This window comes from Pagrus major, chromosome 12 (genome assembly GCF_040436345.1).
Source record: "Pagrus major chromosome 12, Pma_NU_1.0".
NCBI lineage: Eukaryota > Metazoa > Chordata > Actinopteri > Spariformes > Sparidae > Pagrus > Pagrus major.
In genome coordinates, this window is record NC_133226.1 from 15,323,745 (window position 1) to 15,338,280 (window position 14,536).

Genomic DNA, 14,536 nt, shown 5'->3' on the forward strand with positions numbered 1-14,536 from the left:
TTAAACGTGGTGCTAACGTCGTGTTGACTCAGGGGCTGATTAGTAAACACGACTGAGCGAAACGTAACCGACAGCAAGCGGATGTTCCCTTCAGGGCGCGCAGCCTTATGGGTAATGTAAGGTGCAGGCGGCAGCACAACACGCCGGAGACACTAGTGGTGAAAAAATAGCTTCCGCAGTTCCGTCAGCTGGCGAGGTGAAATGTTTTGTAAGCGTACACTGCTGGCATGTTGAAGGCTTGTTTCTGTCGTGTACCGCAGGAGTAACAAGGTAACTACGTCAGCGCGGCTCGTCCAGTCCTTTGATAACAGGCGCAACATGAGTCTGAACGAGCATTCACTGCAGGCTCTGTCCTGGAGGAAGCTGTACCTGAGCCGAGCTAAACTGAAGGCTTCCAGCCGGACGTCAGCCCTGCTGTCTGGATTTGCTATGGTAACGTTGTCTTCGAGCCGTCCTGTTGATTAACCACTCACATCACACAGTAGTGGCATGTGTTTGAAGTTGTTCTCCTCCTGATCCTGTTCTCCAGGTGGCGATGGTAGAAGTGCAGCTGGACAACAGCTATCCTTACCCACCTGCCCTCCTCATTGCCTTCAGTGCCTGCACCACTGTGCTTGTGGCTGTCCACCTGTTCGCTCTGATGGTCAGCACCTGCATTCTGCCCAATATAGAGGCTGTCAGCAATGTCCACAACCTCAACTCTGTGAAGGAGTCTCCACACGAGCGAATGCACCGACACATCGAGCTGGCATGGGCTTTTTCTACAGTGATTGGTACTTTGCTCTTCCTAGCCGAGGTGGTTCTACTCTGCTGGGTTAAATTCTTGCCTGTGAAGCCCAACAAGTCCAGCAATAACACAGTTTCATCAGGCGTGGCTGCTGCTATTACCTCCACCTCTATTATGGTCCCCTTTGGTTTAGTCTTCATAGTCTTTGCTGTGCATTTCTACCGCTCCTTGGTCAGCCACAAGACTGACAGACAGTTTCAGGAGCTGGAGGAGCTGTCTAATCTCACCAGGCTACAGAACGAGCTGGACAACAGAGGGGAATCTTCAATCTTGCAGCCTCCAAGTTCACATTTCCCATAGATGTCTATGGTCGAACTCTGACTGATTGGGATTCCTCCAATCCAGAAGCCCAATTATTGGCTTCTAATTTTTTACAGGAATGATGATGTATCACCTCTTTGTTGTGAAATGTACTTTTGTGAAAAGAGTTTGTATTTTTTAGACATTTTTGATCAACTGTGAGCTCACCAATCTGCCATAGTGCATGTAACTTCAAATATTTGGAAAGTCTTAACTGTGATTTTTGCTTGACTTACTGTATCTGTGACATTGTGGCAGAGACATCTGAACAATAACTCTGAATCCTGTCTGTTGCCTGCTGTGTTTAGTTTTTCAGTGAACACTGTTAACGTAATTACCTTGTCGTGTTTTGTAAACCACAAGTATTTAACCCTCCGTGTTCACAGTGTACACCATTTGTTGTAACGATCACCATTTGTCTGCTGTTTGCGTAGACTGACTCAACAGCTGCCAGTACAGCACAGTATTATTAAAGAATATCTGCTGACATCTGTAGCACTGGCTATGGTGTTAAAATTAACACAATTTTGACATTCAAAGTTTCAATTTTTTTCTACCATTTTAATACACATCTGCTGTAACCATCATCCTCATGCTGGATAACAGACTGAGCCAGTCGTGTCTGATGATGGGTTTTCATTTCTCCTCTTTGATTTGATTGATTTAGAGAAACTGGTGAATATGAGTGTGTATTGGAGGTAGAACTACAGATGTGGTTGGAGATGCATGCACAAATTCAAGTTAAGTTTGTTAACTTGGATGTTAATAGGTGTTAACATGTCACATGTGGGTGCAGTTATGTCTTCATAATTAGAGGTTGGGCTAAGGTGGTGATGAAACAAGATCCTTTTTTTTTTATTTTGCTGAATGATTAGGTAAACGATTAAACTGTGAACAAAACACAGCATCCTAGCTTTCTTACTGAATAATGGATTGTTTTGGGTTAACCGTTACTTTCAGAGTGTACAAGTGTTGTTTGAATGCAGCATATAGAAAATACAGTACAGGCTAATATTTGATATTTTAGATATTTTTCTTCATGTATGTAGTTTGATGATGATTTAGGAACCCTAAAGCTGAACGGTTTATCATGTGTAGGGCTGGGTGATATGGCCTCGAAATAGTACTGTAATATTATTAGGCTCTATAGGGATACACAATATAAATCTCAATATTTTGTAATATTCTCAAAAGCACTTCATAAATACAAGGATTGGGCGACAAAATCAAATACCACAATATTTTTGAGCAAATACCTCGATCACAAGATTGCAACAATATTGTAGGGATGACTATTAATACTTTCACAATATAGTAACACAATGCAAGTTTTGATAAATAATCAGTAATGTGGATAAATGACTAAGTTTAAGTAAAGGCAAGTAGAACAGACTGGTAAGTTCAGAAAACGACATAAATTTAATAATAATGCGGTTATTAAAACCAGGAAAAGACAACTCTTTCCCTTTATCATGATATAATGATATCCAAAATATAAAATGATATATAGTCTCATATCATAACAGTTTAATATCAATATATTCCCTAGCCCTTATGATTGTGATAATATAAGTTAGCAGTTAGCATTTTGTTATCATGACTGTATAATTGTTATTGTTGGTAGTAAACTGGATTAACGTGTTAAATCATATCACTATTGTTTTCGACTCATTAGCAATATCAGTAGATGTTTTTGGTTTGCTTCACAGACAAGAACAACTTAGATATTTGTGTAAATATTCTGACAAAACTCAACAAGTTGAATGCCATCATGCCATTTATTGTCCTTTGTTATGCTTTGTCTGTGGAGTGTAAACTTGCTGGTGATATTGTTCTTCTGCGCCGATCAAGGCAGGCCAACTGGGCTTCTTCTAAAACCAACTGCATATCCACCAGGTGTAACTTGAAAAAAAAAGATATGTTTATATTTTAATCCACAATAATGCATTGGCAAAGAGCCTTGCCCATGGTTAACTTGTTGTGTCACATAACCAAAATGTGCGACTGTAAAAATATCCATAGTCAAAATGTTGTACCTGTGGAATCGGATACTTCGTCGGTGCCGGTGCTTCATCTCTCCCAAAATCAGAGAGGGTCCCACATTTTGCTACTCCATCCACCCAAAAGCCTTCATAAAGCTGGCCTCTGTCAGAATAGTAGAACTTCCCATTTCCGTTCTTTTTGCCATCTCGCCAGTTGCCTTCATACCAGTTTCCATTTGCTTGGACACAAATTTAAAATTCACCATCTTGCCACACTCAACTATAATCTATTTTAGATTTAAAAATGTATATAAAGCAAAGCGCTCTTACCAAAACGAATGATGCCCTGTCCGTGATTCTTATCCTTCATCCACTCTCCCTCGTAGATATCTCCACTCTCATAGTACATCCTTCCCCAGCCACTCCGATGGTCCTCACTCCACTCCCCTTCGTAAACTGCTGAGCTATTGTACAGGTAGGTCCCATAGCCCTAAAGAGATAGAAAATTATGCAAAATATACCAGTGTGGATACATGTGTTAGATTATTCATGTGCAACAGAACATCAAATACCTACATGCTTCTTTCCATTTTTCCATCCACCACAGTACTTCTTTGCATATTCCTTTGTTTCTGGGAGTAGCACGCTGTAGGTACCATGTCCATCACATTTTCCAAATTTCCACTCGCCATTATAAATGGCACCAGACTTCTTCCAAACCTGAGTTCCATTCCCTGTAAAAAATGTGTCAACATTTTAGTGATAGTGTAGCCAAAGTATGTTATGCCTCATAACCAGGTGGAGTTTAGTCAAAGCTCACACTTAACAAGTATCTCACCATGCTTCTTGTTGTCCTGCCACTCTCCAGTGTACTCATTTCCATTGACTGAGAAGACTGTGCACCGCAGTCCACTTTTCTGTGACTTAATATCCAGCAATGTTGACATTGGCTGAGTTTTATGAGATGTTTTAATAAATGGCATGGCTGGGGATAGCTTGATGAAAACCCTATAGTGTAAATAACATGTTACACATATGAAGCTGCAAAGATTCTCCATAAACTGACAATACCATTGTAGAAGTAGAAAAACTCTACATTGACCTTTCAATGCAGCAGGTCAAATGTATACACACTGTTAGCTAACAAGGGGAAAGGAATGTGTGCACACATGATATTTTTGACAAAAACATCACCTAACATATTCTTCGTGTCTAGATAGCATTACAGCATTTGTTTTTATTGATATTATATAGACAGTGCAGATTAAAAAAAATAAGTCCTACAACAAAACGAGGTTAATACTAACGCACATTTAGGATAAAGTTAGCTACATTTGCTCAAATTAGTCTTGGTAGCTCAAGCCCATCCAACACTAGTTATATAGCTGGTTAATGCTAGCTAACCTAGTTAACGTTGCCATACAGCCTAACTGATCACCCACCAATGTAACGTTAGGATGTCAAACACTCATTCAAAGCAAAGTATTTGTACCTTAGCGATGTGTCCGAGCGGATGACTTACTTAAACTCAATCTGCTCGTAAACTGTTTAGCTACCGAGTAAATCAAGAAAACCTGTTAGCCAGCTAGCTAGAAGTATAAACTTTACTAGCTTGCCCGCAACCGAGAAAAGCCGAGTATCTGCCGTATCCTAGCAACCGTATTGTGCACTACAATTAGTGCAGTGTAAAATAAATTAAAATTCCATTTTAATTTTTGGTTACGTGTGTGTGGGAAGCACAGGTGCCAATGCCTGAGTCGTTTTAATTTATTCGTCTGGTTTCTTTTTATTCACTTGGTGTCTTATCTCTCAACCACTGTTCAACCACAGCGGGCGTTTTACGATGTGCGCATGCGCCGTGCAGCCCAGTTAAAAAGGCGTCTGAGTGGACAGTCAGTGTGAGGAGAGAGACTCGGGGTGGAAACCTTGTGAAGCCGTCCTCTTCGCTACATCATCCACTGTACCACAATGTCCAAACCGAAGTTTCAGACGGAGTGGGAGGAAATTGACGAGGAATATCAACAATTACAGGTGACAGGAAAAACCGAAACGAGCATATTATCTATTCTAACTAGATTGTTGGCTGTAGCTTGCCGTGGATGGCACTGACAGCCGATACTCTCAGCAGCTACGTTAGTTTGGATGGCTCCTTCCTATTCGCCATTCATTCTCAGACCAGTCGTAAACGCAGCTTTTGAGCCAATAACTGTGCTGTTGTGGGGGGTGTATCAGAGGGATGGGGTATGTTTAACCTTACGTCCAGCATTTCTGACTTCACTGTAACATCCCTGTGTCCCAACTGCTAACATTAGCAGCAGGTTGCTTGCTGCTAGGCTATTGAGCAGCTACAGTAACTTAGCTAACCACACAGACAGTGTACTACTGTGCGATTGATTTAATGTGGACGTATTGCTTACCAAAGTTACGTAAATGTCGTAGAGGTAACTCCACGTGTTTGTTGTTTCTGTCCCTTGGCCTGAGTAAATGATTTCGCAACGTTAGTCATTGAATGCATCATCACACATCATCACCACGCTAGCTCACGTTTGCTAACCGGCTAACTTCAAACAACAATAAGAGCAGTCGAAAATGGGGAAAGGAAGCCGTTCACGTTGAGGTGTGATAAAGCATCATGTGGCACGACCAGCCCTCCCCCTCATGCAACTCAGACAGCTGAGATGTGGACCTGTGATGACATCAAAATGTAAAATCTGGAGCTGATCCGTAGGGAAAAGAGGATGAAGGTGACTGTCAATTGTTTCAGCCATCTAAAAAAGAAGCTTACCTGTCATGGTGAATAACTAATGACACACTCTCGTGTTTATATGTACTTGCTTCCTTCCCAACTGTTGATTGACCTGTAGTAAACCTTCAAAACATCATGTTAACATTATTGATTGAATGTCATGTGATGTTCATGCACAGAAAACCCTGAGATACTGGTGTGATCAGCTGTATGTTTGCTTTTCCCCCTCTGAAAGGTCACGATCTATTACCACTTTTCAGGATGTAGCTGATCTTGGAGCATGGGTTGCACAAGAACACAGCTGACAGACAGTAGATCATTGAGTTCATTGCCTCCTATCAAACATTTCCCGGGGCCCAGTTTTGTTTTAGTTCAGTATTTTTATGAACTTTTTAGATTTACAACCAAGTAAAATTCAGTTTGCAATGTCCAATTTAAACAGCACTTTTTCTAGGAAGCCTACGATTAAAACGACAAATGTACAGTAGCTTACGCAGAACATTTGTCCAGGCCTTGTGATGAAACTTTTAACAAGAATTGACCTTTTTTCAGTCTTGGATATTCTATATTCAAATAAAAAATGTAAGAAATAATGTCATGGGTTTGCTGATCATATTTAAGGGGGATGGGGATGAGTCCCTAACCTCAGACCATGGGATTATCTCTGCTGACTGTGCGTCCTCACCCCAACACACCATGTCCTGCTGATGGGGGGAAAAAACGCAGACAGTGCTGCTGAAAGCATGGTTGCACATAAACTGGAATATAAATTTCACCATATAATAGAGTGTCATGGGCTGTTTATGCTCTGGCAGTAGGGTGAAACAAGTTTTCACAGGGTGAAGCATTTCCATCTCTCCCTGAATGGAGACTTTGTTCGCCCAGAGCTTCCCAGAGTTGTCCACGGAGAATTTTCTCGACAGTGTCACGCTTTCAAATGTTTGTTCACAAGTGTTTTCAGTGTAATATGACATGTGTTAAATTTGCATGTCTCATCACTGAGCTTCATCAGAAGTTTCTATTCCTAGAAGTGTTTCCATTCTAACTGTGTGTCTGTTTGATTTCAAGGAAACGCACAAAATATACAGGCAAAAACTTGAGGAGCTCACCAACCTTCAGGCAACATGCAGCAGCTCCATCAGTAAACAGAGAAAATGCCTGAAAGACCTACGACACAGCTTGACCAAGTAAGCACTCTCTGATCAGGACCGAACTCCTCGTGTTTCTCTTGCATGTCTGGCTCATTGTCCAATTTGACGCACTTGTGAGTGTATTTTTGCAGTATCGCGTTTACTGAACAGGCTGCAGTAAGTGTGCATGAAAGTTTATGTTGTCAGCACTCAAGGAAGCGGTTTTGCAGCCAAGTCATCAGAGAGGAAACGGTATACAGTTATTAAAATTTGATAAATTTCTGGAAATGACAAGTGAAGTTATTACTAACTGTATCATTCTGACACATACCAGGAAAGATACTGTGTCTTAAGTTCATGGAGAGCCTTCCTCCTCCTCTTCTTCACTTTTCCACTCATGATCTTTTTGTCTTTTCTTTACAGGTGTGCGCAATCATGTGACGAGAAACAACTGGAACAAATAACGGACATCAAGACACAAATCAAAGATAAAGAAAATGTGTTCTTTGATATGGAAGCATATTTGCCAAAGAGAAATGGGTAAGTACCTTTTTTTTTTTTTTTTTAAGTCAACTAATCACTCAACATTACTGACAGTAATTTCTTTTTTTTGTGTGTGTGTGTTTTCAGGCTGTACCTGAATTTGGTCCTGGGCAACGTGAACGTAACGCTTCTCAGCAACCAGGCAAAGTATGTGAAGTATTCAGCCGTGAGAACAGTGTGAAAATACAGGTTCAGACTCTAAATGCACGCGTGTTTATTTGTCATCACTTCGCTCCCATAGGTTTGCCTACAAAGACGAGTATGAGAAGTTCAAGCTTTATATGACAATAATCCTGATGTTTGGAGCAATAACCTGCCTCTTCTTTCTCAACTGTCGGTGAGACAACTTATTCGCCCTTCAGTCGGTGTTGTTGTTGATCTATCAGAGTCTAAAAGAGCTGCTCACTGTTTAATTTCTCCATTTCTGTTTAGGGTCACTGATGAAATCTTCAACTTTTTGCTGGTGTGGTACTACTGCACTTTGACCATAAGGGAAAGCATCCTCATGAGCAATGGCTCCAGGTGTGCACTTTATCTGTCCTTTTATATGATTTCTCTGTGCTAGGATTTGTATTTGTGCATCCTGTAATACTGGGTTGACAGCTGTCATCTATTCCTGTGCTCTTTTTCTCTCCAGGATCAAAGGCTGGTGGGTGTCTCATCATTATGTATCCACCTTTCTGTCAGGTGTGATGCTCACCTGGTGAGTTTTTCGTCTTTGGTTTCATCGTGACATGCTGCCGTTTCAGCAATCGTATTTACTTTTGAACAAACCTGCAGGTTAGTGACTGCTGACTGCATTTGTTTAACTCTGTGTCTCCTCACAGGCCAGAGGGGCCCATGTATCAGATGTTCAGAAGCCAGTTTCTTGCTTTCTCCATATATCAAAGTAAGACTTTAATCTGCTTTCTAGACTTGGAACAAAATGTGTTACTGTCATATGTGCAGTATACTGTGAGCTCCTAGTTGTAGGTGGTTCATCCTCAGAAAGCAGCAGTAACTTTTTATCCTTTGGTCTGATATACTCTACCTAAAATGTAGTCCTATTTTGTTTGGAGTATGCACACTGTATATGCTATTTTAGCCACATGATTACCAGAATATAGGATTAGATTACAACTGATCATCTTGATTAATCTGCTAGTTATTTTCTTGATTTAATTTAATTGCCGAGGTACAATTGATCAATAAGTAGTTTGTCTTTAGTGATTGGATAATAGTGAACCATAGGCCTCTTATATCACCCACAGTCCAAAGTGAACTCACCAAGTATCTTGTTTTGTCGGATAAACAGTCCGTAAACAAAAGATATTAAGTTTACAATGATAAGTAAAATTTTCACATTTAAGAAGCTGTAACCACAGATAGTTGGGCACTCTTGCTTGCAAAATGGCTTAAACAATTAATCAATTATCAAAATAGTTGTTGATGAATGTTCTGTCAATCAACTATTAACAGATTAAATTGGTTATAGTTTCACTTCTACCTGTTCTACCATGTTTTGTTGTTATGAAAATAATATGAAAAAAGAGCAGATGGCGAATAAGTAACGGGTGACATGACCCACGTTAATTAGAATATCTAAGTAGTCAGGTGCTGAGACTCAGCCAATAACAAAAATGAAGGCGAATGAACAGCACTGTTAATCTATATACTACTGTTTCACATGCTATCGCTCTGCTCCATCACAGTACAATAGTAGACCGAGGCTAGAGCAAGTGAAGGGCAGTATCACCTGCCTGTATTGTGATTACATACAGTATGGACACGTTTAGAGGAAGTGAACATCAGGGAAGGTGACTCAACTTTACTCATTAATAGCTGATCTAAACTGAATCGACGTGAACAGCCGTATTTGGACACAAGGATCTCGTTGAATGAAGATCTTACTAATTAAGGACATGAACCATGACACCAGTTTTGCATTCGGATGTAAATACTGCTTGCCTGCTATTAGTTAACAAAGCTGCTCTTCTGTGAAGAACAGTTTTTTTTTCTCACCAGAATAGAGAAGTAAAGTCATTTCACCCACTGGTGGTTAAAGTCATTGCCTCCTATATCACATGTACATGCATGATGTGACAACCGATGTGATCGGGATCTCTGGTTGTGGTGACAAGTCAAATGTTTTAACAGACAGAAGGTCCTATTTCAAAGCCTCACATCAAGCTGAGATAAGGTGGCCCGTTATCTGTCTCTTTTTGTTTTGTTTTGAGGACAGAATGACCTCATTTCATTGTGCAGAGCTTCAAATCACAGCCTACTATTGACTTTTTTTTTTATTCCATTAAATGTTTTGGGAACTGGTAATAAGCTGATGCTAGTCTACAAAAAATAATTTTCCCTTCCAGTACGAAGACATCATCTGAACCTTATTGATCCATTCAGTGTTGACTGTGCTGTAACGTGTAATTCTCGTCCTCCAGGCTTTGTCCAGTTCCTCCAGTATTACTACCAGAGCGGCTGCTTATACAGGCTGCGAGCTCTGGGAGAGAGAAATCAGCTGGACCTCACAGTGGGTAAGTTGTAAGCTATTTCGGGTGCTAGTCATTTCAATCATTTGAACTCTTGAGCCATCTGCAACGCCATGTCTGGAAAAATAGGGTAAAGGTGAGAGATGGAGGCAGCTGTTAACATCAGCGTGCTGCCGCGCAGATGTCGGGAGTAATTTGAGTAGAGCCACAGTGAATTCACTTCTCAGACCACCTCTAATGTCATATTGTTGTGCGGAGACGACTGAGTAAGAACAACAGTGTGGTAGTCTGTGTCATGTTGTCCCATGGTCACTGTTACAGTTTTGTGTCTCTGCAGAGGGATTTCAGTCCTGGATGTGGAGAGGCCTCACTTTTCTTTTGCCGTTCCTCTTTTTCGGCCATGTAAGTCAAACTTTTCTCCTTCTCTTAATGCTTTTAATATCAAACTACAGCTTGAACACCTTACTCCGATTATTTTAAAATCAGGAGGTATTGCATAAGATCTTGTAAGCGTATGGGGTCGTTTTACACCAACAGTCATTGTTTGATCAGTATTCTGTGCATTAAAAGATCACACCATTGTTTTGAAAGACTGCATCATCTAAGGAGAAAGATGTGGATCAAAGTGAATCTTACATGTGCAACCCTAGCGTGCAGGGACGTTATGAAAGGTAATTCGTCCTCTTCATCCACAGTTTTGGCAGCTGTACAACTCTGTGACCCTGTTTCGCTTGGCAGGCCACGAGGACTGCAAGGAGTGGCAGGTAAGGATCGCATTGGCAGATCCATTACTTAAATGTCAAGAGACATGCCGAGGCAGATTTAAAAAATCGCTTGGACAAAAGGAGAAAGTTTGTTTGTCTGAATCGAAGTGGTGTCCACACATGCATATTTGAGGCCATTTTTAGAGTTGGTGATGTGAGTTGGCCACTGAAGTTAAAGGGTAACTTCTGTATTTATGTGGTGTATAGATACAATACATCCATCAAAGTATGTCCAATTAAAGGGTAACTGCACCAATTTTACACATTAAAGTGTATTTACAGGTCTAGTTATCCTCCAGTGATGTCAACCAGTGGTCTAGCATTGCACTCCTACAACACTGCTGAGCTCATTATGGACAGTTTTTGAAAAGTAAAACAAATGATCAAAATTGACAAAACAAACCCAGAGATATCTCCTTTTTTTTAATTCCACACCTTCTTCTTACTTTTCAAAACTTGGTGCCTACAATACCCACAATGCAACATGGCCTGAGTGACATCACTGGAGACATTTATCCCATTGCATGCAGCTTCCTCTGGGGCCTGTAAACTCTACACCAAGTGTAAAATAGGTGAAGTTACACTTTAAAGTGCTTGTTGTTGCCACCGACAGGCTCAGGTTGTTCTCGGTGTCATTACGGAGATGGTTCCTACAGAGCTGAACCACCTTGTTAAAGAACAAGATCCTTTTTATTTAACGAGAAATGGGTGCAAGCAAACTGCATTTGAAGAAACAGTCATTTTATCATTGTACACCACACTTAAGTCAAACTCGACATAAAAACAAAATAAAACACACCAAAAACGTCTTTGTTTGTCTTTCCACTGACTCACAAAAAAATGCAAGACTGAGAGCAGACATCAGAGAAGCAGTGTGAGGAAATGGCATGTAGAGCCAGATTATTGTTTAAATGTAACACTTAGAGTAACAATCAGAGCCTGTCAGTGGCAAAAGAAGCACTTTAAGTGGACTTACTTTGGTGATGAGCATTTGGGATGTGCTTTGGTTTATATGGCAGTCTGTTTCACAGCTGTGGGCTTCAACTGCCTTCCTCAATATTGTACCAATTTCTAGAAAAGTGTTGTCCCCGGCTGGTTGGAAAATACTGAGGTTAGCCCTATAAGTCAAAGGGAGTGTGTGCAGGGAAGGTTTGTCTGTATCAGACTCATGCAGCACACATACTTAACTGGAAATGACCTGTGATTAAGTCTTGTGTAGTGTTAGTGACAGAATTTTATCTAAACATGTCCGAACACTTCAACTTTCACAATATAGATATCCAGTTACAAATCATGTTTTGTCTTGGAATAAAACACCCTTTTCCTGTGTTTTTTCTTTTTTTCTTTCTTTCAGGTATTTATGCTGGCACTGACATTTCTCGTCCTGTTCCTGGGAAATTTCCTCACCACATTAAAGGTCGTCCACCAAAAGATTCAGAAAAACCAGGATACGGTGCAAAAGAATGACTGAGACCATAACTAAGGCGAGACACGTCAGATTCTCACAAAAGGCCAGTAATTTCGAACCAACGCGCACAATTGCTTGACAGGCTGACCACAGTCTGATCAGGCTGGGAGAAGACGAAGCTGAAACCTCTGTTTCTCTCAGGCTTTGACGGCAGCAGCAGCGTCCAGCCAAAGTATCTGGCCAACAGGCTTCTGCTTTCTAATGACTCGTCGTCGATGTTGCTGCGCAGTCGGTCGCAACACAAAGTGATGTTCGCCTGACAGACGAACAGTTTGTCGCTTTACCCTGTACATACCAACGTGTGTGGAAAGAATGTGTGTGTTTTATTGTGTCAGTGCATGAATCTGTCAGAGAGCCTTTGTTCAAATCATATGCAACTAAAAGAGGGCAGGTAGCAGCGTTTCAACAGAATATAGTTTGCCTTCGAAGACCTAATGTCTGTCACGCACATGCTTCATACTTCTGTGAAGTAGTCATGGTCAAACTGTCTCTGGGTTGAACACAGTTGTTTAATGTGGCACTCGTTCCTTGAATTCGCTAACTTTTTATGTGTAGTTAATCCCTGTTGTGCTATTTCACTGCTAAACATATTTTGTTTTTTACATCAAAAACTATAAACGTGATACTTGACTGCCCAAAATGACCTTCAGTTTTCAGAAAAAAAACCCTCCTGATGTATTTTGTCTGTCTGGAGTCTGCTCTGTTTCGTCAATAGAGTTGGACAACAAGGGCACGCTGCTTCTCCCTTCAGGCAGCGGCCACAAAAGCCATAACTGTTTTTGTATGAGCTAACGGCTAATCTTATTATGTGGCTAAGTCACAAGAACACACACAAAAACATGTACTGTCTCTGAAAAAACGGTTGTTCTCATGCGAGCTCCTCCCTAGTAGTTACACTCTTAATGTTTTCATTAACGTAATGCTAATGCATACATTGGTTTAGTATGTTTCACATACTCCTTCTTAAAGGTGCAATATGTAAGAACTGGCCACCTGTTGAATTCATACTCAAAACAAATGGGGGGCAGCGTACCAGCAAAGTTACTGCTAGTTAGCTCAGTTAGCTGGCCAGCTAGCAGTTGGGACTGGGAGCTCGGAGCACTGGAGGACTGTTGGTGTTTACATCACTGGCAGGGGAGCTTTTGACTGGGACAGGTTGGGGCTAGCAGGTTAGCATGCTAACTTCAGTAGATATCTCTGCAACACAATACAGAATTCAGAAACGTACTAAAATTATCAACAGAACGTGAAGAAATATCAGTTTTTACGCTGTGTCAAAGACTTCTATGTATTGTGTTGAAGAGATGTCTACTGAAGTAAGCATGCTAACAAGCTAGCCTTGGTCCTGAAAATCCCTTTCTCCCAGCGGCCAAAGCTCCTGTGCTAGTAAAAAAAAAAACAACAACACTCCCCTGGTGGTCCGGCTAGCTGCACAGCTAACTGAGCTAACGTGCTAACAATAGCTACGGTCCTGGATGTATAAAAAGAATACAGTTGGCAGTTACTCTGGTGTGTTAGGAGTATGAATTCAAGATGGCTGATTGTTATATATTGCACTTTTTTTTTCTTTTTTCCCCAAGCTTACTTAACATTTGAAGTCTACGCACATATTTTGGTTTATTGGCAGAAAAAAACATAATGCTTTTAGTTCCCTCTTGTTATGTGATGTTTTAGAAATGTATTATGATCAAATGCTGCTATTAGCACCAGTACTGTAAAACTTAAACTACAGAGGAATGACTAAAAATGTGCTGGATTGTTGTTTTTCTAATTCCAATCACCATATAAAATAAAAATATTTGTATGAATTAACTTATGACCAGATCTGGAGCCTCTGCCCTAGTTCACTGTAGTGTCGTCTGGTTGGTGTTTCATGTTTGTTCTATGATATTACACAAGGGTCTTTTTTTGTTTTTTCAGCTAAAGGTCAGACGGGCTCAAACGAACAGCTGTAGTAGTGTCAGGTTCTCTAATGCCTTATTCTCCCTCCAGCCTGTCGGAGCAAAAAAAAAAAATGTCCGTCTCATTTTATTTGGAAAATCAAAAGGAAGTAGCATTACCTTTGTCATTTCCCACCAAGCAATCATGCTGAAGAGAATCACAGTATTTATGTGCATCACTTTTATTGAAGTTACAGACCAAAATGTTACATTTGATGCGAGAGAGAGCTGCCAGATTTTTATGATGTAGCTGATGTTTAACAATGTCTTTGTTTGTTTCATGACTGTAACTCGTGCCTGAGTTTGATCAGTGACGAGACAGTTGACACTTTCGCAATCTGTGTACATTGTTGTAAAAAAAAACATATATTAATAATTAAACACCTAATGAAAACACTATTT

At 40.6% G+C, this 14,536-nt stretch overlaps 3 protein-coding genes across 3 annotated transcripts; 2 read left to right on the top strand and 1 right to left on the bottom strand.

Annotated features, from left to right (window-relative positions):
- Positions 1-66: 66 nt before the first annotated feature.
- On the top strand, positions 67-1,991 carry orai1b (ORAI calcium release-activated calcium modulator 1b). The gene is made up of 2 exons (XM_073477920.1): positions 67-432; positions 530-1,991. The coding sequence occupies exons 1-2, from the start codon at positions 319-321 to the stop codon at positions 1,085-1,087; spliced, it is 672 nt and encodes a 223-aa protein (XP_073334021.1). The 5' UTR covers positions 67-318; the 3' UTR covers positions 1,088-1,991.
- An 887-nt stretch (positions 1,992-2,878) lies between these two features.
- On the bottom strand, positions 2,879-4,052 carry morn3 (MORN repeat containing 3). The gene is made up of 5 exons (XM_073478414.1): positions 3,908-4,052; positions 3,646-3,803; positions 3,400-3,559; positions 3,124-3,308; positions 2,879-2,989 (listed from the first exon to the last, which is right to left on the bottom strand). The coding sequence occupies exons 1-5, from the start codon at positions 4,050-4,052 to the stop codon at positions 2,879-2,881; spliced, it is 759 nt and encodes a 252-aa protein (XP_073334515.1).
- A 942-nt stretch (positions 4,053-4,994) lies between these two features.
- tmem120b (transmembrane protein 120B) lies at positions 4,995-14,531 on the top strand. Its single transcript, XM_073477705.1, has 12 exons — positions 4,995-5,100; positions 6,884-7,002; positions 7,369-7,485; positions 7,576-7,635; positions 7,730-7,825; positions 7,921-8,010; positions 8,126-8,191; positions 8,316-8,377; positions 9,915-10,007; positions 10,300-10,364; positions 10,658-10,726; positions 12,081-14,531. Exons 1-12 carry the CDS (start codon positions 5,038-5,040, stop codon positions 12,195-12,197), a joined length of 1,017 nt encoding a protein of 338 aa, XP_073333806.1. The 5' UTR covers positions 4,995-5,037; the 3' UTR covers positions 12,198-14,531.
- Positions 14,532-14,536: the final 5 nt, after the last annotated feature.

Coding starts and splice junctions, on each gene's coding strand:
- orai1b (XM_073477920.1), top strand. CDS start 319: ATGAGTCTGAACGAGCATTCACTGCAGGCTCTGTCCTGGAGGAAGCTG. Junction 433..529: donor TGCTGTCTGGATTTGCTATG/GTAACGTTGTCT, acceptor CCTGTTCTCCAG/GTGGCGATGGTAGAAGTGCA.
- morn3 (XM_073478414.1), bottom strand. CDS start 4,052: ATGCCATTTATTAAAACATCTCATAAAACTCAGCCAATGTCAACATTG. Junction 3,804..3,907: donor GCAGGACAACAAGAAGCATG/GTGAGATACTTG, acceptor CATTTTTTACAG/GGAATGGAACTCAGGTTTGG. Junction 3,560..3,645: donor GGAAAAATGGAAAGAAGCAT/GTAGGTATTTGA, acceptor CTATCTCTTTAG/GGCTATGGGACCTACCTGTA.
- tmem120b (XM_073477705.1), top strand. CDS start 5,038: ATGTCCAAACCGAAGTTTCAGACGGAGTGGGAGGAAATTGACGAGGAA. Junction 8,192..8,315: donor TCAGGTGTGATGCTCACCTG/GTGAGTTTTTCG, acceptor GTCTCCTCACAG/GCCAGAGGGGCCCATGTATC. Junction 8,378..9,914: donor TGCTTTCTCCATATATCAAA/GTAAGACTTTAA, acceptor CTCGTCCTCCAG/GCTTTGTCCAGTTCCTCCAG.